At 40.8% G+C, this 26,270-nt stretch overlaps 1 protein-coding gene across 4 annotated transcripts; it reads right to left on the bottom strand.

Annotated features, from left to right (window-relative positions):
* Positions 1-795: 795 nt before the first annotated feature.
* Positions 796-24,525, bottom strand: LOC137098098 (uncharacterized). 4 transcript variants are annotated; one of them, XM_067473926.1, is made up of 4 exons: positions 24,501-24,517; positions 23,082-23,196; positions 11,515-11,622; positions 796-5,011 (listed from the first exon to the last, which is right to left on the bottom strand). In XM_067473926.1, the coding sequence occupies exons 3-4, from the start codon at positions 11,612-11,614 to the stop codon at positions 1,383-1,385; spliced, it is 3,729 nt and encodes a 1,242-aa protein (XP_067330027.1). In that variant the 5' UTR covers positions 11,615-11,622; positions 23,082-23,196; positions 24,501-24,517; the 3' UTR covers positions 796-1,382. The 4 variants fall into 4 exon arrangements, 3 of the variants coding, with proteins under 3 accessions (XP_067330027.1, XP_067330025.1, XP_067330026.1); XM_067473924.1 differs by lacking the exons at positions 23,082-23,196; positions 24,501-24,517 and adding an exon at positions 14,140-18,310; XM_067473925.1 differs by lacking the exons at positions 23,082-23,196; positions 24,501-24,517 and adding an exon at positions 14,273-18,310.
* Positions 24,526-26,270: the final 1,745 nt, after the last annotated feature.

Raw genomic sequence — 26,270 nt, 5'->3', positions numbered from 1 at the left:
CAGTTAAGGCAACATCAATCTACAGGAAAACACAGAGCTGCTGTACCGACAGATCAATAAAGTTGTTTTGAATCTTGAACGGGAGGGGTGGGGTCTTCAGGATTGCTCATTGATGAGCTGTAGTCCTCCTCTAATCCTCCTTTTTAAATCACTTCTTAATGACAAAGACAAGTAGAAATGTGAAAATTGTTGCCATAACAAATTTGAAGACCATCTTGGTCTTCTTCTACTCAATGACCTGAATCTTCTCAGAGATGTTACACTTCCAGCAGATAAAACACTTCACAGCAGAAAGAAGCAGACTGTGAGCAGGCAAACACACATCACATCAGTGTCTGTGTTAATAGTTTAACAGAATCTCAGTCTGACTGAAGAGACTTTGTCCATGTAACCACAGCTAGTGTCCTGTTGATCGGATCAACAACGGGGCAGCAATTCATTTCACTAGAAGCTTTGTGTCCATCTGGTGGACAAAACGGTGAACTTCTTCATACACTGGTGATGATGCAGCAAGTTCACTGGACAGTCATTATAGAACTGTACAAGACTGAAGGACAAAAAAAATGTTTTAAGTGAACATGTCCCCACCACAAAGACAAGTTACACTGTGAGGAAAAAAATGTAGCCTCCATTTTCTTGAAAAGACAATATAATAAAAAATGAAGCCTGTTCATCAGTTTATTTAACTTTATCTCTAACTATTATATGAATAGTTTAAAGTGACAGTGATAAATGATGAAGTTGTCATATGAGAAACACAGGGACCAAAACCTGCCTGGACAACATGTGTTGGCTGCAGCTTCAGCCACATTTCATTTGTTTGGTAATGTTTTCACTCACCCTCAATTTCACCTTAAGCTCATTTGGTTTCACTCATTAAGTTTTTAACTTGTCGTAATTAAAAGAAAGCAGCATATTTGATTTAAGTATTAGGTTTATTTGTTTGACATCCTCAGTTGGTCCATGTATCATGAACATTTGATTCATTTTGTTTCAATACTTTAAGTTAATACATCTTGAATGAAACTACTTTATTTCTCCTTTATCTTGAGTCACAGTTGTGCTGGTCCAGAGATGGTGATCCTCCAAATAAAAGACTGGACTGGTTCCTCATTAGCCTTAAATCCTTTTCACTAAAATACTAAATTCTACCCTTTTTTTAAAAATATGTCAACCTGCTCAGCCCCTGACAAACACGGACCTGAAAAGTCCTGGAAGAGTGCTGAGCTTTTCTCCTGTTTCCTGAAATCAGTTCTGTAATGACCCATCACCAGCAACAGTGTGACCTTTGGATGGAAATGTCTGTTGGTTGGAAACAACTGAAGTATGAAACATCAGAACATCAGCATCATATCATAACTCATGCAATAGGACATTCAAATTTACTTAATCCATCGCATTGTTAGACGAGAAAGTCTAAATAACAATCGATCATAAAAGCTCAGAAATGGCCCTCCTCCCTTCAGGTACCGAACCCGTTGGTTCCAGCCAGGTTTGGCTTCAGATTTCTCCCCCTCAATGATGAGGTTCACGTACTCTGAAGTGGTGAGAGGGTCTGGTGTCTGTGCCTCCTCTTTGAGTCTGTTCAGACCCTCAGCAGAGCTCTTCAACTGTTTCTTTAATTCAGCCAATACAACATCACGTTCAGCCCTCAGTCTGTGAGTCAATGCCCAAACAAGATTTAGATCCTCTGCAGCTTCCTTGTACTTTTCTTTCAGTTCTTTTACTGTTCGGTTTTCTTTGACTTCCTTATAGTCCCACCTGAACTTCTGGATGAAATGCACATTCCAGTAACACTTTCCTGGGCAAACAGTACAGCGGCCATCACTGCCCAGTGTAGCACAGCCTGTTTTACCGTCGTCACCGTGAGGATAGTGACAAGTCATATGACACTGCTGACAGTTGGTGAAGAAATCTTCAGTGGGTGAAACATCAACTTGAACAGGCTTTGTCACAGTGACTTCAAACTCAAAGTTCTTATTTCTGCTGATCTCTGCCCGATGCTCAAACAGTTTTTGAATTATCTCATTTATCTCCTGGAGCTTTGCCAACTCATCTTTAACCTGCTCCCACAACAGTCCAACTGAATTCTCCAGCTGCTGTCTTTCTCTGAGGACTTCCTTTGTCAGGGTCAAACTTTTAGTGTCCATGATATTCAGAGCACCAAAAAACCTCTTCATATGCTTTCTTCCTATTTCCCAAAACATTTCATCAAAACTCACATCTTCATCGGTGTCATCATCACTACCTGTGTTGTTTGCCCCTGATGATTTGTTGCGTGCAAACAGAGCTGAATTATTGAATCTGAAGTGAACTGGCAGCCTGTCGTCTCTTTTAGGACATGGGACACCTGAAGCATTGATGGCCTCTAGAACTGGAGGGTGATGGCCAGCATCAAACGTCACCAGAACCCTGACGTTTTGTGTAACATCTCTGTCAAAGATTGAGCGAACAGCATCAAACAGATCTTTCTGTGTTGGTGTGAGTTCTGCTAAAGCAGTCTGAACTACAAAACACACAGCATCAATTTCACTGATGCTATGCTCAACAGAGAAGAGCCTACAAAGCTGCTCTAGGATTTTCTTGTGTCTTTCTATGCATCTTGTTTCTCCAACGTCTGGTATGTCCACAACCGTCAGTGAGAAGGGGACCTTAAAGCCGTCTTGGTGGTTGATTTTATACACAGCGACGTGTGAAGTCACACTTTCAGCTGGTGACCTTGACTGATTTTCATCAACTATTCGGAATCTGAAATTGTCCTTCCACTCTACACCAACAATGTAGTTGATCATTCCATTGATCAGAGTGGACTTTCCTGCTCCGATCAACCCAAAGAGCAGAATAGTGCGATTTTGCCTCAAGCTGCTTTTGCCAATGTTGTACCTCCGACAGCCACTGTCATACACATCTTCTTCTTCCAGAGGCAGTTTGTAAACTGAGGGAGATTCTGAATTTATCCTTTCACTTGTACATCTGAGAACTTCAGCAAGACGTGAACATTTTTTTGTGCAAACATTAACACTGACATGTTCCTTGCTTCTGCCAACTTCACCACAATCACATCTGACTCTGACAACATATTCTGTCTTTGGCTGAAGTCCTGAAATGATCACATGTTCAACTGTTGACACCATTTGTTTCCACTCCAGATCTTCCTCTTTCACCCTGTTGTCTGTTGTAGCGTACTCCACCATGTAGCTCAAAATGTGAACATCCTGTCCAAGCTCAGCAGGTTTCTCCCAGCTAACTGATATCTCTGTGGAGTCTGCTTCAACTTGAGGTTTTCCAGGAGGACTGCAGGGTAAGGTCTTAATGGAACCACTGACTTGATTGGCTGGTCCAACACCTACTGATGTCACTGCTCTGCATCTGAACATATACTCTGTGTTGAGCCTCATCTCGCTCACTGTGACTTCTCCAGATGTTGATGCTGTCTTTCGTTGCCATCCATCCTCTCCACTGACACAGTACTCAACAGAGTAGGAGCTGATGTTCTCTGCTCCAAATCTGGGTGGAGAAACCTTCAGTGTCACACAGTTGTGGTTTATGTCACTGACTGTCCCAGTTACAGGTTTTGAAGGAGGCTCAAAGTTCTCACTGACAGAAAATCCATCTTTATAAAGGTAGATGCTTGAACCTTTCTGTTTCTCATCCTTTAAACCCACTGTCAGGAACTTAATGTTCTGGTTCTCCTTGTTGGCCTCTGCAAAATCACTGAAGACCTTTGCTTTACTCCTAACTTCATCTAATGCTTCTTTTGAGCTGTACCACTGTCCCTCCTCTACATCATGAGTATGTGGATGTTGAGGGTCGTCTGGTTTGGTTCTTCCTTTTAGGTACTCTGATAGAGCTGAGAGGTACAGGTCAGGACTTCCCAGTGAGGTGAAAACAAAGCACACAACAAGTTCTTCACTGAGACTTTCTTTGTACAGATGATTCTGAGATGGGACGATCATTGTGTTTTTCATTGTGTTGGTAAAAGACTTTAAAGTGTAGATTTCTCTCTCTTTACAGTTCATCCACTCACTCAGGTTTCTGTTGTTGAATGGAGAAGAATGTCTCTTTTTCAGGAGGTCCACAAGCACAGTCTCATCTTCTCCTCCTCCTCGGATTAATGGAAGCTTCTTTCCCAAGGTTTGTTGGAATTCTAATCTGAACTCAGAGCACCTTTCTTTAAAACATTTAATTTTCTCACCAATCTGTGGGAACTGCTGGACAGTGGTAGTTCTCAGTGCATCACTGCACCTGATTTCCAGCTCACTGAGGTCCTCCAGGACTCTCTGTGCTTGCTGAACTAAACTTCTACTTATCTGACGTACAAGTTTAGCAGCAGAAGAATCTAAACTTGTCAGAGGCAACAGCCAGACCTTCATTGGTACAGCATTTTCCCCGTTGGCTCCCAGCAGTTTGGGCAGACTTTGGTAGACTTCTACAGCGTCTTGAAAGGACGAAGGAGTTTTCTGAAGGGAAAAGTCTCCATAGAATCTGCAGGAGAAATTCTCAACATTTGCTCTGTCCTGTTCTTCCAGTTTAAGGGAACCTTCACTTGTGGTAAGTGTGGGAATTTTCTTGATCATCACTTTCAAGTTGCCTTGAACATCTTGATGATTTTCCTTCACAGACACCTCACGGTCAAAAACAAAGAAGGCTTGTGCCCCATAAAGAACAGCTGTGACTACATGTGTTGCTAAACCTTTATCAAACACATATGGATGCTTCACATTTCCTCTTCCAAGATGATTCATTGACAGCTCTCGGACCTTTGTGGTAGCCTTGTACTTCAGTGTAACTCTGGCCTGATTTCTGGAAGTTTTACTATCATGTAGGTATTTAGCAGATCCCTCAACCTCAACTAGTCCTGCCAAAAAACTCGCCTTCAGTGATGCCTCAACATTTAGTGCTGATGATTTATCCTCAATTGATTCAGATGCAACTATCTCAAAGTCGTTATAGTTCTGTGGTCTTTCTCCTATGTGTTTAATCAGGTCATCACGGTCCCACAGTGTCATTCCTGCAAGAAAAGAAGAAAAAGAAATCAAATTCAATTTCAGTTTCCAGAAACAGTAGATGTGTTTTTCTGTTAAAGAAATTATTTTGTTAGGCCTGAGCTGAGGTGTGAGTAGGCCTTGGAGGTGATGTGGCATGAGACTCAGGGTCACTGGTGCTCTGTGGCTTGGGGGCACTGTGGTTTGTGATCTGTGGTTTAGACTGAGGTCTAAGTTTCCATCGGAGGCCCTGAAATAATAGGGGTCACTTGGCCAGTTAACATGACAAACAGTATATTCTACACTCCTGTTGCTGGGTCCTAATTGGCCAGATCCAACTGTCCCATTTTGATAAAAAGGTGAACCCAAGAGTGATCAGAGACCAGGACTGAAAATAATTAAAAGGGACTATTGGACAAAAAACAACACAATAAGGAGGACAAAACCCAGCATTAAACAAACCAAATCAAAAATGAAACCAGAACAGGGTGAAAGAAAGTCTGGGAAGTTAAACAAGGACATAGTTACGAGAAAAAATGGAATGAAACGTGAATCAAGCTATTGAAGTAAGAAGTAAACCATGAGCAAGAGGACATGAACTACTGCAGTGTTTTTCAGCCTCTTGAGCCAATGTACATTTTTTTCACACACAAAAAAAATAAAAATAAAATAATCAAAAGGCACATCATCAACTGAAAGTGTTAAAAAAAATTAAACTCTGTAGCCTATATTATCAATATAAAGTCATTCTTGTCAGATTGTCTTGAATAGGAATCAAATAAACACAAAGAAAAAAATATTTTTACTCATTCAGTGTGAAACCTGGGCCTGCTTGGATCTACACAGACCTTATATCCTGGTGGGAATTGGAGAAAGACAGACACGAAGCTCTTCCTCAACAATTCAACTTTATTTATATAGCGCCAATTTACAACAAAGTCATCTCAAGGCACTTTACAGAATAAAGTCCAGACTACACAAGTATGTAGAAGCAACCCAACAAATCCCCCTTGAACAAGCCCTAGGCAACAGTGGAGAGGAAAAACTCCCTTTAATGGGAGAAACCTCCAGCAGAACCAGGCTCAGGGTTGGCGGCCATCTGCCTTGACCGGTTGGAGTGAGTGGAAAGTGGAGAAAGAAAAGAAAAGAGCAACGAAAACAACAAACAGCAACAACAAAACAACAAAAAAGCAACAACAAAGCATCGTACAAGTTGTAGGACATAGAATTAATGGTATACAGTGGTGACAAGTAAATGTATAGAGATAAGCTAGTTAGAAAAGCTAGGTTGAGTGAGCAGTTTTAACTATAAGCTTTATCAAAAAGGAAGGTTTTAAGCCTAGTCTTAAAAGTAGAGAGGGTGTCTGCTCCCCGAATTTGGATTGGAAGCTGGTTCCACAGGAAAGGAGCTTGATAGCTAAAGGCTCTGCTTCCCATTCTACTTTTGCAAACTCTTCGAACCACAAGTAGGCCTGTATTTTGGGATCGAAGTGGTCTAATCGGGCGATACAGAACTAGGAGATCTTTTAAATATGATGGAGCTTGACCATTAAGAGCTTTAAATGTAAGGAGGAGGGTTTTAAATTCTATTCTAAATTTAATGGGAAGCCAATGAAGAGAAGCTAGTGAAGGTGAAATATGATCTCTCTTTCCTAATCCAGTCAGCACTCTTGCTGCAGCATTTTGGATTAATTGAAGGCTTTTTGGAGAGTTATTAGGACACCCCAGAAGTAGGGAATTACAGTAGTCCAACCTAGAAGTAACAAATGCATGGACCAGTTTTTCGGCATCACTTTGAGACAGGATGCTTCTAATTTTAGCAATGTTCTGTAGGTGGAAGAAGGCTGTTCTAGAGATTTGTCTTATATGTGACGTAAACGTCAAATCCTGGTCAAAAATAACTCCAAGGTTCCTCACCGCAGTACTGGAGGCCAAAGTTATGTCATCTAAAGTAACTATATTGTTAGACAGCATATTTCTCATGTTTTTAGGCCCAAAGAGGATGATTTCAGTTTTGTCTGAATTTAGAAGTAGGAAATTGTAGGACATCCAGGTCTTTATGTCTTTTAGACATGCTTCAAGTTTGACTAATTGGTTAGTATCTTCTGGTTTCACAGATAAATAGAGCTGGGTATCATCTGCATAGCAGTGGAAGTTTATGGAATGTTTCCTAATAATTTTGCCTAAAGGTGACATGTACAGATTAAAAAGTATTGTTCCTAACACAGAGCCCTGTGGAACTCCATAGCTAACCTTTGTGTGCATGGAGGATTCATCATTAACATGAACAAGTTGGAATCTGTCTGACAGATAAGATTTAAACCAATGTAATGTGGTTCCTTTAATCCCAAATCCATGTTCTAGTCTCTGTAATAAAATGTTGTGGTCAATGGTGTCAAATGCGGCACTAAGGTCTAGTAAGACGAGTACGGACACAAGTCCATTATCTGAAGCGAGGAGAAGATCATTGGTGACTTTTACCAGTGCTGTTTCTGTACTATGATGAACTCTAAATCCTGACTGAAAGTCTTCCTACAAATTATTCCTGTAAAGGTGATCACAATTGTTTTGCAACTACTTTTTCAAGGATTTTAGAAATAAACGGGAGATTTGATATTGGTCTATAGTTGGCTAAATCACCTGGATCAAGACAGGGTTTTTTAAGTAATGGTTCGATTACAGCAACTTTATAGGCCTTTGGTACATAGCCAGTTTCTAAAGATAGATTAATCAAATCTAATATGAACGTGTCTATTAAAGGTAGAACATCTTTAAGCAATTTGGTTGGAATAGGGTCTAAAAGACATGTTGAGGAGGCGATAGTTGAACTTAGCTCAGTGAGATCTATGGGTGAAAAACAGGCTAGGATGGATTGGGGCCTTATTGAGGATTCTAGAGCTGTTGTACATAAAAATCTATCTGTAATATTTGTAGGGAAGATCTGGTGAATCTTTTCCCTAATGGCTACAATTTTATCAGTAAGGAAAGTCATAAAGTCATTGCTGCTCAGAGTTAAGGGAAAACTAGGCCCAACAGAACTATGGCTCTTAGTCAGCCTGGCTACAGTGCTGAACAGAAACCGGGGGTTGTTCCTGTTTTCCTCTATTAATGCGGAATAATATGCTGTTCTGGCATCACGGAGCTTTTTTGTATGTTTTTAAACTGTTTTTCCAGGCTAATCTAAATTAGTCAAACGCCACTTCCTCTCTAACTTTTGTGACGCCTGCTTTAAGATGTGCATTCGTGAATTGTACCATGGAGGTCGGCTCCTCTGATTCACTGCCTTCTTTTTCAGAGGGGCAACTGTATCTAGTATCATACGCAGTGAGGCTGCAGAATCGTCAACTAAGTAATCAATTTGTACAGGAGTAAGATGGCTACTCACCATAGTATTGACACATGGTGGTGAAAAAGATGAAGAAATAATTTCTTTAAATGTATTCACAGCATTTTAAGATAAACATCTGCTGTAGTGGAATTTTTTCCTAACTGCTATATAGTCCGTTATTGTAAATTCAAATGTTATTAAAAAATGGTCAGACAGAAGAGAGTTGTGAGGAAATATGGTTAAATTATCCGCTTCAATTCCATACGTAAGTACAAGGTCTAACGTGTGACTAAAACAGTGAGTGGGTTTATTTACATTTTGGGAAAAACCAATTGAATCTAATAATGAATTAAACGCAGTGCTCAGACAGTTACTGTCAGCATCTACATGGATGTTAAAGTCACCCACTATAATGACTTTATCTGTACTAAGCACTAAATCAGCTAGAAAAATCAGAAAATTCAATCAAAAACTCTGAATAAGGGACTGGAGGACGGTACATGATAACAAATAATAGTGGTTTTTGAGTTTTCCAGTTTGGGTGTGAAAGGCTAAGAGTAAGGCTCTCAAATGAGTTATAACTATGTTTAGGTCTAGGAATTAATGATAAGCTAGAATGGAAGATTGCTGCTACTCCTCCACCTCGGCCTGTGCATCTAGGAACATGATAATTAATATGACTCATTTAAACTGACATATTCTTCCTGCTGCAACCAGGTTTCAGTGAGACAAAGTAAATCAATTTGATGATCATTTATCAAGTCATTTACTAACAGAGATTTAGAAGAGAGAGATCTGATATTTAATAATCCACATTTGAAAGTTTTGGGTTTTGGTTCAGTATGAGCAGTAGTCTTAACTTGTATTAGGTTTTTATGATTAACTCCCCTTGTGTTCATTGTTGGTTTAAAAAGTTTAATTGGTCGTGGAGCAGACATAATCTCTATGGGGCAAATAGCAGTGTGGTTAAGATCATAACATTCAGCAAAATAATAATATTCCCTGGGTGAAAAATTAGAATCCATAAGAGCTGCATTTTGTCTGCTGGTAAGGTCAGATTCTATAAATATCTCAGGCTGTTTATACCTATGGATGTTGTCGGGTGTTGGAGCGGAGGTTGCAGGAGAGGTGAGCACATCAGAGCCACAGGTGTTTTCAATGGTCTGTCAGTCTCCAGAGACTGAGATGCTGTGGACAATGTTCTCAGTCAACATCTGTGATCCCAGAAAGTTCGGGTGCAGTCCATCTTGCTTGAAGTACTGAGGACGATCCCAGAAAAGATTGAAATTGTCTACGTAGAAGAGTCCGTGTGCGGAGACTTGTGGTTGAAGCCATGTGTGCAGGCTGAGGAGTCTGGAGAACCAGCCAACACCGCGACCCAGCGTGGAAATTGGGCCGGAAATGAAGAACCGTCTGTCGTGGAAACTCTCAGCTCTCAGTCTCTTTTTGTTTCAGTTTTTATAGCAGTCAGACTTAAGAAGCTCAGCTCACACAGATATGTCGTGAAAAATGGGAGAATCGTCAAAATTTGTGACTCTGGTCCAGAGCCCAGTTCGGAATTAGCATGTTTCCTTTTTAGAAACTTCTCCATCACTGTCACTATAGACTTAATAGCTACAATGTCACCTGTCACATCCACGATTCACCAATTCTCTTGTCTCAAAGTACAAGAAAATTAGCTCCCTGCTGCCTCCTATAGGTGCACAGATATATACACAGACACTTGACATAACATATTATTTGCAGACAATTAATGCATTTTCAAAAACAGGGAGACTAAACTAAGGGAACAACCAAAGCTAAACAGGATCAGGACTAAGACACAAAAGAAACTAAGCACAGACAAAACAAAGAGAACTAGAAAAAGCTAAGAGTGAACATGATAAAGGAAACTAGAGAAGCTTGACATGAGTGTACAGAAAGAAGGTAAGAAATAGGAACAGGACTAAACATAATACACAACCAGGAGTAAGTACCACAAACTACACCTCAGTCTAAAACAGCCAAGTCCACACAAACACAGAATACATCACTGTGATATTAGAATTACATTGTTTGAATGTAATCAGGACAGTCAGTTTATCACATTATGGTTAAGGATCTAAACATGAGAAGTGGCTCAACACCTGCTAACAACTTCACCTGACAGAAGGTAACTGAACATGTTGGCATCTAGATGATCTAAACAGAGCAGGGCTGAAGGTTTCACAATCCACCATTTATAAAAAATCTACTATTTGAAAGGAATTTTTCTCTGGCATCAACTTGACATGGTCACTCAGAGAACTGCTGCTCACTGGATAATTTCTCTTTTTTAGACTGTTCTCTGTGAACCCTAGAGATTGTTGTGCAAAACAATCCCAGCTGATCAGCAGTTTCTGTGGTAGTTGTAGTGGAGAATTCATTCATTCTTTTCTTTAACATTATTAAGAGCATCAGTTATAATGTGGTGGCTGATCAGTGTATATCTGTTGAGTGTAGAAATGTTATTATTTGTAGCTTTAACATAGAACCTGAAGAGTTTAGCTTTGAGGTAAAAGAGGTTCAAACAAATATTGTATAACTAAAAAAAAAATAAAAAAAAATCAGCATCTATTTTCAATTCAACTTTATTTATATAGCGCCAATTCACAACAAAGTCATCTCAGGGCACTTTACAGAATAAAGTCAAGATTATAAAGATATATAAAAGAGAACCCAACAATTCCCCCTGGAGCAAGCCATAGGCAACAGTGGAGAGGAAAAACTCCCTTTAACGGAAGAAACCTCCAGCAGAACCAGGCTCAGGGTGGACGGCCATCTGCCTCAACCGGTTGGGGTGAGTGGAAAGGGGAGAGAGAAAAGAACAGAGCAACAAAAAGCAATAACAAAACATCGGGCAGATTGGTAGGACCAGTAGCTGCACGCTGGAAGACACACAGCTTCAAAGCCGGGGGACACCTGCAGAAAGGGACAGAGGAGGACAAAAACAACTACGGGAGAGAACACACAGAGTTAATGACATACAGTGGTGACAATTGCTGGATGAGAGGAGAGGAGAGATGGTCAAGAGGAGGGAAGGAGCTCAGTGCATCGGGGGGGTGGGTCCCCCAGCAGTCTAAGCCTATGGCAGCATAACTACAACTAACTATATGCTTTATTAAAAAGGAAGGTTTTAAGCCTAGACTTAAAAGTAGTTCTTGTGTACTTGTGAATTCTTACCAGGGACCAGTAAGTCTCTGCGGCAGTCATACAGCATCCCGAGGCTGAAAGGCCGACCAAGAGCGGCCACCTCCATTGTCCAACCAGGTTCAGGATCCATCACTCAGACTGAAGTGGACAAAACAGAAAACAGATCATTAGTTTACTTCTGTGGCTCCTCTGCTGTCTGTTATAAGAGTCAGTTAATATCTTTATTCAATAGTTTCAGTAAGAGCAGGAACAGGAAACATGGGAGAAAAGAGGGTGTAAGACATCCAGCAAAGGTCCTCAGCCAGACTCAGACCCTGGAGGCTGTGGTAACGTGACCTGTGCTGTTTCCTTTTGGCAACATGAGAACAGTGTGATTTCACTGTCGATTCTGTTTGTTGTGCAGAAAACAACAAATGTCCTGCAGACACACATTACTGAATAACTGCAGCCACGTACATGAACGGTGTACGTCCTCTGTCTGCAGACACATGTCTCCATGCTGGTACAGTGTTGAGTGTCAGAGCTGTGATGATGCAGCAGACAGAGTGTGATGCTGATGTCAGGACGGCTGCATCTCAACAACAACCATGAGCAAGCAGAGCTATGTAGCCAATTCCACACACACACAGTAAAAGCTTTTAAATGCCAGAAATCAGAGTCACATCCTTGTAAAAATCTCTCATTCAGCAACTATTTATTTTAAGCAGGTAGTGAAATTAGTTTTATTAAACTATGGTCAGATCAGAATGTAAACGTGACAGCGAGAAGAATAAAGCGTGAAACTGAAGTTTTTGGCCAAGATCTGCATTTACTGCACGAGAGAGCACACAGCTAAAGAGAAAACCTCCGAACTAAGGGTCTGTTTTCAGACAGGAAGCTACTGAATTCATGGGAAATGTGGCTTTAAATGGGGATTTGGATCATTGTATTGCTCGGGCTTTGCTGCCACACAAAGAATGTTGGGATACGTTTGGGCCACGAACGATCCGTCCAGCAGAACCTTCATTAGCAGGCTAATTCATTTGTTGTTGCTGTGCACTGACACATTTGGGTTAAAGATTACAATCTAGATATCAAATGAAAGTTCAGGATTCCAGCTTCTGTGGATGTCGCTCAGTACACCAGTGGTTTCTTTTTCTGTTTCATGACATTCACAGTTGTTTAAGATGTTAAACTATTGGAGCTGCTAACTAAAACTGCAGGCCCTGTGAGTTACAGACGAGTGACTATTTAACTGAAGGAACTGCTCTCAACTCACACACATACTGTGTGGAGTTGCTCCCTGTTGATAAGAACAGAGGGCGCTTTTGAGAATATAAAGTAGTAACTGTTTCAGCAGTAAACCTTGTACTTTTGCTGTCCACAGTCTGGACAAAAGACTTGGAGTAGTCTGCTAACCCCAATACAGCTGTGATTACTAGTAGCCGTTTTACACTTACAAAGGCTCTCTCTGCCTCCGTTGTCCAGGTAATGGGCTCTGAAGCCGACAGTGGGACATCTTAAATTAGCCCTGACTTCATCTGTCTTTTAGTCCGAGCGTTTGCAGCTTGTAGGATGGCAGTTTTCCTTAGCTCATCTGAATGTTTACACTCCTGTGATTGGTTGTGTCCCAGATATTTAATAGTAGTTTGCCATAGTTGTAATTTATGTTGACTAACTTTATGTCCCGGTTCTCCAAGTAGGTTCAGTAAGGCTAATGTGTCTTCTTTGCAGTCTTCGAGGTTTGGAGATGCCAGCAAGATGTCATCTACATAAAGCAAAACTGCCCTTGGAAGGAGTGAATTATGCTAAGTTGGCTGACATTGCCTGTGAGAAAATGGTTGGTGATTCACAGTAGCCTTGGGCCAATCTACTATATGTGCATCTCTTCATCTTATAGGTAAAAGCAAACCATAATTGGCTACCTGGGTGCATGGGGATAGAGAAGAAGGCGTTACCTATGTCACAAACTGAAGGTTTTTATTTTCTGGCCATAGTTCATTAAGTAAGGCATGTGGATCTAGCACAATGGGTGCTGGGGTATTACAGCCTTGTTTACTGCTTGTAGGTCCTGGACCATACGTCATCCTGTGGACGGTGCTGTTTTCCTTCCAGGAAACAAGGGTGTATTACATGGGGAGTGTGGACATTCCACAATTACTCCTGCTTGTAAGAGGTCTTTTATTATTGGTTCTATTGCTGCTTCTGCTTTTAGTGGATACAGGCAAGATACTATTAAACAGAGAGAACTGCTACACACACAGTCTGGAATTGCTCCCTGCTGATAGAACAGAGGGCGGAAACAACGCTGTTGAGAATATAAAGAAGTGTTTGTAACCGTTTCGACAATCAGTCCTGTACTTTTGCTGTGCGTGTATTGACTCATTGCTGCAAGGAAAAACCTTTTAACAAGACTCTGGTGACTTTGTCATTTTTGAGTAACAATTTATCAAACAGAAACCCAATTTTCGTTAACAAAAAGGACAAACGTTAAATAAGGAACAGGAGGACATCTGCTCTCTGCTTTCTGAAATGAACCAGTCCACCCATGGACCACGTCTGTGTCCCATCAAAGAGCTGCGTCATAGTCTGTTCCCCTCTTATCAATTATAGTAATTATGAATAGAAATATGTCTTATAGATTGTGTCTGTGGTCGGTGTAGGTTGAAGTTTTACCCAGCGGTCCATGTCCACGTCTGTCCCTCCTTCATCAAGCGACATTTATCCGCTTTTGGTCGCTCAGAGTTTTTGGCAGCTCACACAGAACCAGTGTCCAGCATAACATCAATGTAGTTTCGGAGTCTTTTACCTTGTTTTTGTCCTTTTTGAAGCGGTCGTAGCTGCTGACTGCCGCGATTTTCACCGACTCCAGCAGCTGTGGACCGTTTAATCCGGAAAGTAAAGTGGGTCACGTGACTCACGGGCGGGCGATGCGCTGTTTGATCTGTGAAAGCTGAATGTGTGTTTTATGTTTTATTAAAATCACTACCTATATCTATAATTAATCAAGCTACGTCTTAGTTACGTGACCACTGATTTCCTGGATGACAGATCAGAGTCCGTAAAACTTCCTGTAACAAACGTCTTAATGTGATAATGAGGTTATTCTAAAAACTGTCTTTAAATGGAAGCAAACTTTTCCAGTTTTTAACTTCGAGAAGATTTAGACTGAACACAATAAATTCTTTGTTCCCAACAAAGTCAGAGAGATACTATCAGGATTATGGTTAAGCTTGGACCCAAGTGAGGAGACTGTGCAAGTGACTGAACTAACAAAAAAACTATTTGATAAAAATTCAACAAGGAACAGAAATCGCTCCTAACAGGAGGCTATAAGGTGAAACATGACTGCCCATGGAAAAGCTGAGTAAACTGATCCCAGGGATAAGACAACAGAACAGAAGGCATAAACCTTTAAACCAGAATGAACACAAGACTAAGGGGAGTAATTAAGCATAATCACACCTAACAGAAGAAACATGGATAAGGAACAAACTACTAAAACCAGACGGTGGGTGAAAACATCAACACTGGAGAAATAACAGAGAAACCTAAACACTAGTGAACTAGTCTAAACCCAAAGAACAAGCAGCACTGGACATAAATCTGCACGGTAACTACGGGACCCAAGGAGGAACTAACAAGGAACTAAAAGATGTATGAAACAGAAATGTGGGGCAGGAATGAACCACTAAACACAGTTGCAGTTTTAACGAAAAGACAAGGAAAAAAGCCTCCTCAAAATACACACAGAAAAACAACTAGGAGACAGGACGAACATAAACCAAACCTCAGACCAAAGCTGCAGATACACAGAGTCCAGTATAACAGGAGTCAAGATTGCAATAATCAGGCAAACCAAGAGTTCAGGATGCAGGCTGGTAGTTAAACAATGACAAGGATCTGGCAGTGAAGTGTGGGGAAGACTGGACTTAAAAAGTGAGGGGAACAGGTGCAACAATGTGGGATAACGAACGCAAAGCTAAGGAATAGAACTAGGCACAGGAAGTGGGGAGAAGAGGCCACAAAATAAAAGTCCAAGGGGAGAATGTGCACTTCACTACTGATTTCCCTCCTTTAGATAATGTCTGATGGGTAAATTCCACATACACAAATTCAGGGGGATTTCAATAAAGATGCAGATGCTAAAATAACTGCGCTATATCCCCAGTGATGGTCAAAAGAAGTAAAAAGGCCTTTAAGTCATCCATGTCCACTGTTAAAGACAAAACTGTCCTTAAGAGGTCAACATAGATGTTGTCACGGTTGTGTCTCATTGTGAGCACTGTGTGACTGTTTTTACTCATTTTGAATATTTCTGGGGTCATTTCATAGACTTCATACAGAGGCTGAGATCAGGACTCAAACAAGCTATGGACATAACATTATCACAGAAAGTCGTCTCTGACTAGTTTCTGTTGTCCTCTGTCCACCTGCCATGTTTTAAAACTGCTTGTAAACCTGCTCAACATGTATCACACTGTGATTAAGAGGCTACATCCTGAGACGGCCCTCGACTGGACGAAACCAGGCTTACAGCATCAGCTGAAGTGGGAAATGAAGTTTCAAGTAAATGTAAATGGTAAATGTTCTGCACTTATAAATCGCTTTTTTACCTATTGGCAGTCAAAGCACTTTACACTGCTTCTTATTCACACTCACAATCACACACACTCACTCATACACCATGCAGCTGGCCAACACTCACCGGGAGCAACTAATTTGGGGTTCAGTGTCTTGCTCAAAGACACTTTGACATGTGAAGAGCCGGGGATTGAACCAACAACTGTGATTGGTGGACAACCGCTCTACCTTCCTGTGCCACAGTCGCAAGCACGTTGCAGCCCCATCAGATTATTATTCATTATTATTTAAACATGAATTGGCTGCTACCTCTAACATGCAGTTATTAGCCCGTTACAAATCCTAACACAAGTCCTGGAAGACAAAAGAAAGAAAACCTGACACATCAGAAGTCAAGAGACAACAAGAATTTAGGCACAACAACATTTAGATATGGTTTCCTGCAATGATGTCTCAGTCTTCCAGGGGGAGGGATCACCCCACAGGACATGGAACGAGGTCTACATGCCTTCAGCTGCCATGTCTGTGGGAAATGTTTCAACCAGTCAGCACACGTCAGTGCACGTTAGCTTTAGGAGACAATAACATGATTTAATAGATTCTAAATGTTAAACTAACAGCAGAGCTGATACCGCAGAGTTAACATCACTGGGAACTGGCTGCAATGAAATAACTTTATACATATTTATGTAAAAAACAAAAACAAAAGAAGGTTTATTATAAAGAATGTTTTCCAGTTAATGCACAAAATGGATCTTACATCAAGTCATTCTGCAGATGTTTTTATCTCAAGCTAATTACAAGTAAAGAACACGTGATCCGATCAGGGAAAGTTGAACTTTGAGCACAGCCACAGGCTAAAACCCACTGTTTTTGTTGCTCTCTGTGTTGTTGCTTTGGCTCAGCACCTCCAGTAATGCTCAGCAGACAACACACATGAAATAGTATTCAACTGCACACCACACACACGGAGATTAGGACAGAGACATCATTTTAAATCATGCTGTACACCACCACAATGGATTTGAAATGAAACAAATTGTAGACTGTCAGCTTTATTTTAATGGTTTGGTTAAAAATCCTTCATTAACTGTGTAAAAACTACAGTCATTTTATTTATAGACTCCCAGTTTTTCAGCTTGTGTCACCATGGATCACTCTACTCCTAAACCGAACTGAAAAGAAATCGGAGTCTCTTGATGGGCTCCTGCCCGGAAAAAATTTGCTTATCAGTAAGAACACAATGTGTCTTTTAATGCCACATCAGCATTTTCTGAAGTACCTCAGGGCTCAGTTCTTGGCCCTCTGCTCTTCTCTCTTTATAACTCACCTATCAGCCAAATCATACGCAGTGATGGAATTAATTTACATTTTTATGCAGACGATACTCAGCTGTAGGTTCCTATGAAGGCAGATGATCCTTCTCAGATTAGCAACTAAATTGCTGGTCATCGGCCCAGTCCGAAACCAGTTCCAACAACTAACAGTAACTCCTGAACTCCTGCCTGTTTCACTTCTCAGAGCTTGACAGCCAAGAATCCTGAGCCTCCTTAACATATGAACTGTGGACAATGTCGAGAGAACCAGCTCCAGGCAGTGTCTGGATAGTTTTACACATGTGACATACAGCAGGACATTGTCTGAGTCAGAGGTGTTCTCACTATAGAAACTGCTAAACACACCAACAAAAGTTTAGAAAGTTGTCTGATAGAAATTGTCAACACGCCCATTTGCTCGATTTAAAACTTCAGCAAGTCTGCAAATGGTCCAAAATGCTGCTGTAAAAATTTTCACTTTACTGGCTTCATATTCATGTCAGGTCATATTTCATGGTGCTTCTGACGACATGACACATTTTTCAATTGAAGAGCTTCATACTTGTCTGATTGCCTTAAATATTATATTGCAGGGCTCTTGTCTGTTAGTTGCCTTTTTCCTTTGGAATAACTGGCCTGCTGACATCAGGCAGTCTGACTGGAGAGGTTTTTAAATCCAAACCTTAAACTAATTTATGTGTCCTAACCCTCAATTTGTGCCTTAGTTACAGATTATAGCACAGGCTGTTACCAAATCCAACACAAGGGGTTGGTTTCACACTATACCAGACAAGATTATTACACTGTTATTGAAAATAGAGTCACGGCAGCCTTTACATTAAAGCTTCTCACACACAAGCATCTAGATTCATTTCCAGTCCATTGTGATGTACAGAGCTAAAATAGTACATTGTGTTTTTGTCCAAATATGCACAAACCTGACTGTATGTTATTCAGAGAGATCTCTTCCTTTGGACTGAGGGATTTGAAAAAATCTTTTAAAAAGTTTGCGAAGTGGTAATATTTCCTTCAGATACCGAACCCGTTGCTTCCATCCAGGTTTGCCTTCAGATTTCTCTCCCTCAATGAGGAGGTCAACATACTCTGAAGTGGTGAGAGGATCTGGTTTCTGTGCCTCCTCTTTGAGTCTGTTCAGAACGTCAGCAGAGTTCTCCAACTGATTCTTCAACTCAATGTGCACAAGATCATGTTCAGCCCTCAGTTTTTCAGTCAATGCCTCTGCAGCTTTCAGGTACTTTTCTTTCAGTTCTTTTACTTTTTGTTTATCTGTTACGTTTTTATGATCCCACCTGAACTTCTGGATGAAATGCACATTCCAGTAACAGTACAGCGGCCATCACTGCCCAGTGTAGCACAGCCTGTTTTACCGTCGTCACCGTGAGGATAGTGACAAGTCATATGACACTGCTGACAGTTGGTGAAGAAATCTTCAGTGGATGAAACATCAACTTGAACAGGCTTTGTCACAGTGACTTCAAACTCAAAGATCTTATTTCTGCAGATTTCTGCCTCATGCTTATTCAGTTTTTGAATTGTCTCATTTATCTCCTGGAGCTTTGCAAACCCAACTTTTACCTGCTCCTGCAACTGTTCAACTGAATTCTCCAGCTGCTGTCTTTCTCTGAGGACTTCCTTTGTCAGGGTCAAACTTTTAGTGTCCATGACATTCAGAGCACCAAAAAACCTCTTCATGCGCTTTGTTCCTCTTTCCCAAAGCATTTCTTCAAAACTCACATCTTCATCGGTGTCATCATCACTAGCTGTGTTGTTTGCCCCTGATGATTTGTTGCGTGCAAACAGAGCTGAATTATTGAATTTAAAGTGAACTGGCAGCCCGTCATCTCTTTTGGGACATGGGACACCTGAAGCATTGATGGCCTCTAGAACTGGAAGGAGTTGTCCATCTGTGAACGTCACCAGAACCCTGACGTTTTGTGTAACATCTCTGTCAAAGATTGAGCGAACAGCATCAAACAGATCTTTCTGTGTTGGTGTGAGTTCTGCTAAAGCAGTCTGAACTACAAAACACACAGCATCAATTTCACTGATGCTATGCTCAACAGAGAAGAGCCTACAAAGCTGCTCTAGGATTTTCTTGTGTCTTTCTATGCATCTTGTTTCTCCAACGTCTGGTATGTCCACAACCGTCAGTGAGAAGGGGACCTTAAAGCCGTCTTGGTGGTTGATTTTATACACAGCGACGTCTGAAGTCACACTTTCAGCTGGTGACCTTGACTGATTTTCATCAACTATTCGGAATCTGAAATTGTCCTTCCACTCTACACCAACAATGTAGTTGATCATTCCGTTGATCAGAGTGGACTTTCCTGATCTGGTCGACCCAGAAAGCACAATACTGCGATTTTGCCTCAAGCTTTCCTTGCCAAAGGTATATCTCTGATAACCTTCATTGTACATTTCTTTATTCAAAGGCAGTTTGTAAACTGAGGGAAATTCTGAATGTATCCTGTTGCTTGTACATCTGAGAACTTCTGCAAGATGTGAACATTTTTTTGTGCAAACATTAACACTGACGTGTTCCTTGCTTCTGCCAACTTCACCACAATCACATCTGACTCTGACAACATATTCTGTCTTTGGCTGAAGTCCTGAAATGATCACATGTTCAACTGTTGACACCATTTGTTTCCACTCCAGATCTTCCTCTTTCACCCTGTTGTCTGTTGTAGCGTACTCCACCATGTAGCTCAAAATGTGAACATCCTGTCCAAGCTCAGCAGGTTTCTCCCAGCTAACTGATATCTCTGTGGAGTCTGCTTCAACTTTAGGTTTTCCAGGAGGACTGCAGGGTAAGGTTTTAATGGAACCACTGACTTCATTGGCTGGTCCAACACCTACTGAGGTCACTGCTCTGCTTCTGAACATATACTCTGTGTTGAGCCTCAGATCGCTCACTGTGACTTCTCCAGGTGTTGATGCTGTCTTTCGTTGCCATCCATCCTCTCCACTGACACAGTACTCAACAGAGTAGGAGCTGATGTTCTCTGCTCCAAATCTGGGTGGAGAAACCTTCAGTGTCACACAGTTGTGGTTTATGTCACTGACTGTCACAGTTTCAGGTTTTGAAGGAGGCTCAAAGTTCTCACTGACAGAAAATCCATCTTTATAAAGGTAGATGCTTGAACCTTTCTGTTTCTCATCCTTTAAACCCACTGTCAGGAACTTAATGTTCTGGTTCTCCTTGTTGGCCTCTGCAAAATCACTGAAGAGCTTTGCTTTACTCCTAACTTCATCTAATGCTTCTTTTGAGCTGTACCACTGTCCCTCCTCTACATCATGAGTATGTGGATGTTGAGGGTCGTCTGGTTTGGTTCTTCCTTTTAAGTACTCTGATAGAGCTGAGAGGTACAGGTCAGGACTTCCCAGTGAGGTGAAAACAAAGCACACAAGTTCTACACGGAAACTTTCTTTGTACAGATGATTCTGAGATGGGACGATCATTGTGTTTTTCATCGTGTTGGTAAAAGACGTTAAGGTGTAGATTTCTCTCTCTTTACAGTTCATCCACTCACTCAGGTTTCTGTTGTTGAATGGAGAAAAATGTCTCCTGTTCACAATCTCTGCAAGCACAGTCTCCTCTTCTCCTCCTCCTCTGATAGATGGAAGTTTCTTTGCCAAGTCTTTTTGGAATTGAAGCTTGAATCCACAGCAACTTTCTTTAAATCCTCTGAGTTTTTCACCAATCTGTGGAAACTGCTGGACAGTGATAGTTCTCAAAGCATCATTGCACCTGATTTCCAGCTCACCAAGTTCTTCTAGGACTCTCTGCGCATCCTGAACAAATCTTAAATTTATCTGATGGACAAGTTTAGCAGCAGAATAATCTAAAATTGTCAGAGGCAACAACCAGACCTTCATTGGTACAGCATTTTCCCCGTTGGCTCCCAGCAGTTTGGGCAGACTTTGGTAGACTTCTACAGCGTCTTGAAAGGACAAAGGAGTTTTCTGAAGGGAAAAGTCTCCATAGAATCTGCAGGAGAAATTCTCAACATTTGCTCTGTCCTTGTCTTCCAGTTTGAGGGAACCTTTACCACCTACAGCAATGCTGGGAATCTTGTCAATCATCATTTTGAATTTACCCTGAATGTCTTGACAGTTTTCCTTTTCAGACACGTCACGATCAAAGACAAAGAAGGCTTGTGCCCCATAAAGAAAAGCTGTGACTAGATGTGTTGCTAAACCTTTATCAAACACATATGGATGTTTCACTTTGTCTTTTCCAAGATGATTCATCGATAGTTCCTGCACCTTTGTAGTAACTTCATACTTCAGTGTAACTCTGGCCTGATTTCTGGAAGTTTTACTATCATTCAGGTATTTGGCAGATCCTTTAACATGTATAAGCACAGACAGGAAACTTGCTTTAAGTGACGCTTCAATATTTAGTGCTGAAGATTTGTCCTCAATTGAGTCAGATGCAACTATCTCAAAATCAGTATAGTTCTGTGGTCTTTCTCCAACATGTTTTATCAGGTCACCATGGTCCCACAGTGTCATTCCTGCAAAAGAAGCAAGAATCAAATTACTTTTTCCAGAAACAGTCAGCTATCGTGTTTGATTCTTATCTAGCTGCCAGCTGTGGCAGTTTTGTGTGGTGTTTGCATGGTTTCCTTGTTCCTTCCAGTTTTGTACCACAGTGCATTCAGTTAAGTTAAACAGTGACTGTCTGTCCTGTGATAAAATTTACATTTACATTTAGTCATTTAGCAGATGCTTTTATCCAAAGCAACTTACAAGTGAGGTACAAGGCAGCAAAAGTCTAAGTCAAGAAGAAAACATCAAAGCAAAGTCCTATCAGAAAAGTGTTCACAGTTCACGAGATGCAAGTGCAAGAAAGAGCAGAAAGGATTTTTTTTTCTTAAGAGACTTAGGTGCATAGGAAGATGCACTTAAATCATTTGAACCTGTGATGATTTCCCCCGTGTCAAATAGAAATATGGCAAAGTTTGTTAATAATAATAATATTTTAGGGGTGATTAAATATAAGTCAGTTGAGCACCGCTACAAAGGGCTTCAGAGCCAAAAAAACGCTATAGACACCAACCTGGATGTAATCTCATGACTTCTGGCCTCTGTCTTTTTGTGGCCTACATCATGGTGTCAGCTAAAGGTACAATAGGAAAACTGGAGGCAAACACATTCACTGCAGGCTACATCTCCTACTGAACATATCATCTTGCTGTGCTGTCACAATTGAAAAAAACGGCTCAGACTTTGAGCTTTATTTTTATGTTAGCTGCCAGTCAAGAGTCAAACTAAATAAAACTGTGCTAATCATCAAAAATGCTTGTGCTTGTAGTGCATACTCTATTTCAGGTTATAGCAAATAGTCTCTGCTGCCTACCCGATGTAGAGGATAACACCAGGTGACTTCTCTAGTAACTTTTGGAGCACATTAGCTTTCTTCTACATGCTTGAATGATTTAGCTATGTGTTTAAAATGTTAAAAATCAATGGCTTAACTTTAGATCCCTGGTCCTGTACAGCGAGTGACATATTCAGAAAGACAAACCCAAAAAAACTTTGCTACTGCGTGTTAGTGAACATGCTCAGGGGATTTTTAGGCCTCAGCCATGCTTCGCCCAGAAAAAAGTCCCAACCTTTACAAACTGTTCAAGGGTTTATACTGAAGATTTAGTTGGGAAGCATCAAGCATGTTTTTCAATGGAATCTTACCAGGGACGAGTAAGTCGTTGCGGCAGTCGTACAGCATCCCGAGGCCAAAAGGCCGCCCCAGCGCTGCAACCTCCATCATCCCACCGGATAAGGAGTCCATAACTCAGTCTGAAGACTTAAAGAAATGACTGGGTTAATTAATCCCAGACTGCCTGTGAGTGGAACATTAATGGAAAACGTGGCTTTATGCCATTAATTTCAAACAGCCTGTCAGAAATAACTTTTATTCACAAGTGAAGTTTGAAAACCAAGTAAAATATTTTACTAAGTAAAAAAGTAGAGTAAAGTATCTTCAAATCAAACCATTTCTGTTGACTTGGAGAAAATTACTCATGCATTTAATTGATCATCTCTAGTTTAAATTTGTACAAAATTTGTCTGCAAGGCAGAGACAGAAGGAGCAGAGGAGGCAAAGTTCAGGAAACGTTTTCGAGAACTTCGGGAACTGCTACTATGTCAAATAATCGGTTTTAAAAAACATGAAAGGAGGAACTAATATTATACCTGCCTGTACCTGCTTTAGTGAAGAGAGTCACATTTTCCGTTAATGAAATCTACTTTAGTACAGATAAATAAAAAATGTACTTAAGTACAGTAAGAAAGTCTTTACAGATACTGAAAGTGTCTTTGCAACAACAATAAATGTTGGTAAACCACCTTTTTGTTGGATCCTGACTTTCCCAGTCATTTTTAGAGAACAATTGTTTGGATCATAAAATGTTTAAAGTTTAATGTTCACAATGAAGAAGTTAACGTATAACAAATGAAACAGCCTTTGCCAATAAAACCAGTATAATGAATTAAGTTTGTGATATTATGAGCAACACATCGAACTAAAGCTCTGAGATTGTTTCCAGACTAATGGAACCAGTAAGAAGAAAGTTGTGTGTGACATGTCAGGGAAGGTGTGTCAGCCAGATCTGAACCCACCCACACAATATTTTGTATATACATGGGTGAAATATTTTTAATTTTGTACTTCTGCTCAGTACCTTTACTTTTTGTGGAGATTTGTTATGCAACTATTTGAACTTTTACTTGCGTACTGAGTTTGTGTACTTCTACCACTTTTGTACACAGTGTATCACATTTTGCTGTGTATGGGTCTGATCATGCTGTAACATTATTAAGACCAGGAGTAGTAATGTTGTGGCTGCTAACAGCGAATTCAGCTGGTTTTGATGGGGAGAGTTTGACAAAATACAGACAGGAAGTCGGCACACAACTAACTGAATCTATGGTTATTTATACTTTCAACATCCTAAGGCTTGAAATTATGCAAATGTAGTACTCAAACTCTGATCATGGTTACACCACAAACGGAACAGTAACAAATCAAACTTGCTGGCAGAGAATTTGGATTCTGCTCATTTTGAAAGAAAAAAAGGTAGAAAACCAAACAAACATGAGTGTACTCACAGAGGGAAAGAAAGGTGTGTGTTCCTCTGAGGATGTTCTGTGTGTAATCTTTGGAATGACGAGTCACTTGTCCAGGCAGGAAAACCAGACAGACCAGTCTGTAGTCATGCCTGCAGCTCTGTGAGGCTGAAGAACTGAAGTTACTCTGAATTTGTGTTTTTGTTAAATCTCAACTTCTGTGTAGATCTGTGGCAGTACTCATTTAGTCACCTCAGCAACCAGCCGACTCATCTGTCAGCTGCTGTCTGCTCCTGATAATGGTTTTAGGGTAAAATAATATGCCACTGTCCTGAATTAATTCCCCACTATCACCACTCGCTGGGAGGTTGCTGAACACGACCTGGTAACAGTACTTCAAGTACGTTGGCTTCGTCTCCTTCTGGTCTGAAAATCTCTCATTGACTTTCTGGTTAAAATCGGGCTCAGTCACAACGTGACCCATGTATTCAGTCTGTCTGTGGTGAACTATGAAACAGGAAATGAGGAAGAGGGACTACAAAATAAAAGCCAGGAACAGGAACTAAAGCTGGAGACTGTGACAAGACCAAGAAAAAAAATTTGAAAGAGGAGCTAGGAAACTGGCTTGAGAGCTACGTAAGAATCCCAAACAAAGAGCAGAAGACCTGACAAAGTCCACATCTGCACAGTGAAGTGTAGTCTGCATAAATCTAATCTATCTGGAAGATGCATGCAGGAACCCATTTCTTACGTCTAGAAATAAGGCAGCGTGCTTGGAGTCTGCTAAGGAGCATGTACAGGCTGTTTGGTTTCTCCAATGTAGAGCACTGAACACTTCACTACACTGGACTGTAAGCACTATGTTGCTCTTCTTGTGTTTAGGTGTTTGGTCTTTCGGGTGGATGAGTCTTTGTCTCAGTGTGTTGGTGGGTTTGAAGTGAACAGGTACATGGTGTTTTCTGAAGATCCTTTTGAGCATTAAGTTCACCATGGAGGACACTAATGACAACAGACTGGACTGCGCAGTGAATACTGGGACTTGTTGTAACCTAGAAACAGAAATCTACAGAAAACCCACACACACAGATCAGTACCTACAGTTTGACCTCTACCACCCACTGCAACACAAAATAGGAGTCATCAGCACACTGCACCACAGGGCAGAAAACATCTCCACCTCCTCTGAAGCCAAAAAGGAGGAGGCTAGACATCTGAGGACAGCTCTCAAGGCCTGGGGTAATCCTGAGTGGGCCTTTAACAAGACAGCGTCCAGATCCTAGAGAAGGATGATGGACAGAGCAGAGACTCAGAGTCAAAGGAAAAACCTGGTGATTCCTTACATGGTTGGAGTGTCAGAGAAGCTTAAAGACCTTCACTGTAAGTAAGCAAAGTGAAAGAAGTCCGGTTGACATGATTCAGCCTTCAGGTTTACGTAATTGTGTTTTCCTTAATGTCACTGGTCATGTCAGTGGAAAACAGTTTTACAGTTTTACTGCATTGATACATTGTTGACGGTTGACCAGTTACAATGCTGACTATTTGTTAAGGAAACTGCTTAAAATGTGTCGCTAGTTAGCATAGCAGCATTTGTTGATGAGCACTAAACACAAAGTACAGCTGTATGATGGAAATGTTGCTAGTTTCTAAGATATATATTAGATATATATTAGACAAATTAGAAACTTAGAAACAAAACCCGGGGCCAAGTGATGAAGATGGATGAAAACTCACACTGTATATGCAAAACTGAAGCCACTGAAGTGTGGCTACATGAGCTGCCATCTTTCTTTTGTGATTCTGCACAGGAGGATG

The sequence above is a fragment of the Channa argus genome, chromosome 14 (genome assembly GCF_033026475.1).
Source record: "Channa argus isolate prfri chromosome 14, Channa argus male v1.0, whole genome shotgun sequence".
Taxonomy (NCBI): Eukaryota; Metazoa; Chordata; class Actinopteri; order Anabantiformes; family Channidae; genus Channa; species Channa argus.
The sequence above is the reverse complement of the archived record's forward strand: the minus strand, read 5'-3'. Positions and strand labels throughout refer to the sequence as shown.

What these genes read in the sequence shown, in the direction of transcription:
- LOC137098098 (XM_067473926.1), bottom strand. Translation starts at nt 11,614, where the DNA reads ATGGATCCTGAACCTGGTTGGACAATGGAGGTGGCCGCTCTTGGTCGG. An exon ending in CAGAGACTTACTGGTCCCTG is followed by an intron (nt 5,012 to 11,514) that starts GTAAGAATTCAC and finishes CTTTTCTTGCAG; the next exon opens with GAATGACACTGTGGGACCGT.